Source organism: Aplysia californica, unplaced genomic scaffold (genome assembly GCF_000002075.1).
Source record: "Aplysia californica isolate F4 #8 unplaced genomic scaffold, AplCal3.0 scaffold01221, whole genome shotgun sequence".
Taxonomy (NCBI): Eukaryota; Metazoa; Mollusca; class Gastropoda; order Aplysiida; family Aplysiidae; genus Aplysia; species Aplysia californica.
The window spans coordinates 97,465-99,881 of NW_004798491.1; the positions used below are offsets into that span (position 1 = coordinate 97,465).

Here is a 2,417-nt window from a genome sequence, read left to right on the forward strand (position 1 = left end):
CTCTTTCTCTCTCTGTCTCTCTCTCTGTCTCTCTCTCTGTCTCTCTCTCTTTCTCTCTCTCTCTCTCTTTCTCTCTCGTTTTCTTCTCTAAACATCAGCTTCAAACAACCCCCCCCCCTCTAGTAAGCCCCAAAATGCTTGCTCCAAAAGGTACTAGCCTTAGAAATATCACATATTTTAGGGACGGGTGGGGAGATTTACAACTCTTTTTTTGTTGTAGTTTAATGTCGGTGTCAGACACACACACACACCCTTCACTTCCACCCCCCCTCCCCCGCAAAAAAAATTCTACACAACTTAGTTCTTTTAGGCAGCAGGCTTCCCACCCTGCATGTCAGCCCAAACCCAGGCTGAGAGGAATACAACATACCAGCAGAAAGACCGAGACATTGGATTAAAAAATTTTCTACCCACTCGGGAATCGAACTCGGGTCTCCTGTGTGCGACATCAGAGAATCTGATCACCGGTATAACACAGACGCCGGGTTACAACTCTGTTATTGTTACGAAGCCAAGATGTGTTATACCTGGAGATGTCATCTACGACTCACAGCTTGACGTGTACTGACCCTCCATCCTTCACGGTCGCAAGCTGCCGTTGCACATTCTGCCATATCCAGGCCAGTCCATGTTCTTATGTTGTCCATCCTTCCAATTTTGAAGGACTAGAACTCAAATGGCCACTGGATTGGAAAAGGAAAAGTAAATTATGTTGCCCACCCAGGTTATTCTTTGCCTTTCTTTGGCTATCCTTCCCCACACATCTTTCCTTCAAGTACCTTTTTCAACAAGTGATATAATTGAAAATGCAGCCTTTTTTTTCTCTCCCAGATCGATGCTATTTTGGACAGTCTGTCTTCCATCGCGGTTGTGTGGCGTTTCCATGGCAACGCTGACAGCGTCTACATGGTCAACAGAGAGAGGACGTAAGAGCTACATCATCAGGAGTTGTCTGCTCCTCCCTGCATGCTGTTTTCTTTAGTGATTTACCATACTTTACTTGGTCCAATCTGTTCTACTCTGGTCCAGTAAAACTTAGTCTAATGTGGTCGCTTTTAAGGACAAGCGGACTAACCCAGATTTCGGGGGGCTACCAGAAATCTTGACATACCCAAAACGTGGGCATTGCCCTACCTATAGGACAAGTTTGGTTTCATTGATTTGTATATTTGTTTGGTTATAAAGAAAACTCTCCTTGTCTTTTAAAGAAATTGAACAAGAGGCAAAAACTGTATCTTCTATTTTCTCAAATTAGCATTTTTCGGAATAGCTCCCTTGTGCTTAATTGTGATCCAATATTCTATCTTGATCTAATTATCTACTCTACCCTTGGTCATATCTGCCTCAGTCAAATCTACTCTGCTCTGGTTTTACCTATGTCAAGTCTACTCCACCTTAGTTTAATCTTCCCTGGTCTAATGTACTCCACCTTGGCTTAATCAGCCTTGGTATATTCTACTCCATCCTTGTCTAAACTGTTCTATCTTGGTCTAATCTACCTTGGTCTAATGTACTCTACCCTGGTTTTTGTATTTACGTATACATTTTCTATTGTATTCATTTTACTATTCTGCTTTGTCATGCTGTTTTCCTTTCCCTGCCTCTTTCTCCAGTTCTTGTATTCAAATGAGGTGTTGTGTGTCCTTGTAAAAATGGCGACCGAGGTCTCTGTGTCAGACCAGACAGCGTGCTGTTGTCCCCGACAATATTTGCTCAGTTGTCTGTTAACTCTTTGTGTGCCACGAGTAAAAGTATAGATGTATGCTGTATTGAAGTTTTGCCTCTCAAAAATGATATTTGATATAGATGCTTCCCTGCTGTTTTCTTCAGCGATCTACTTTACCTTTGTCTACTCTGCTGTCTGCGCGGTTGTTTGTTAACTCTTTGTGTGCCACGAGTAAAATTATAGAGTGGCGTTGGTGGCTTAGTGGTTACGCTACCGGACTCGCAATCATGAGATTGCGGGTTCGGGAGTTCGAGCGTCAGCTCGGTCCGACGTTGTGTCCCTGAGAAAGGCACCTTACACGAATTTCCCATTTTTTAGCGCTGTCTTTTCGGAGATGGACGTGAAACTCGGAGGTTCCGCCTCTTAGATTATAACCAAACAGTGTTGATAGGGGTGTGAAACCTATACCATTTCATTTTTAAAGTATAGATTTGTGAGGTATCGAAGTTTTGCCTCTCAAAAAATGATATTTGATACATGAGAAAAACTGTCCAAAGTCACCACTTCTTCGTCCGAAGTTTCCCTCACAGTCACATTTGTTAGATGTCTCCGCAGAGTGGGGTGCTTTTGGACGTCTTAGGGTACCTTAAATAGATACTCTGGTGGTAAAACGTGATGATGCACGAAGCTGATATCGTAGATGGTGATGCCCAAAAGGCTAACAATAGTGGTGAAATATTTTTCTTAGGCT

General features: G+C 42.9%; 1 protein-coding gene across 1 annotated transcript in view; it reads left to right on the plus strand.

Moving 5' to 3' along the window:
* Window positions 1-2,417, plus strand: part of LOC101854918 (transmembrane protein 163) — a 13,125-nt gene that overhangs the window by 5,759 nt on the left and 4,949 nt on the right. The window contains exon 4 of the mRNA XM_005112273.3: window positions 832-926. Coding sequence (XP_005112330.3) covers window positions 832-926 — 95 coding nt within the window. The remainder of the gene's footprint in view (window positions 1-831; window positions 927-2,417) is intronic.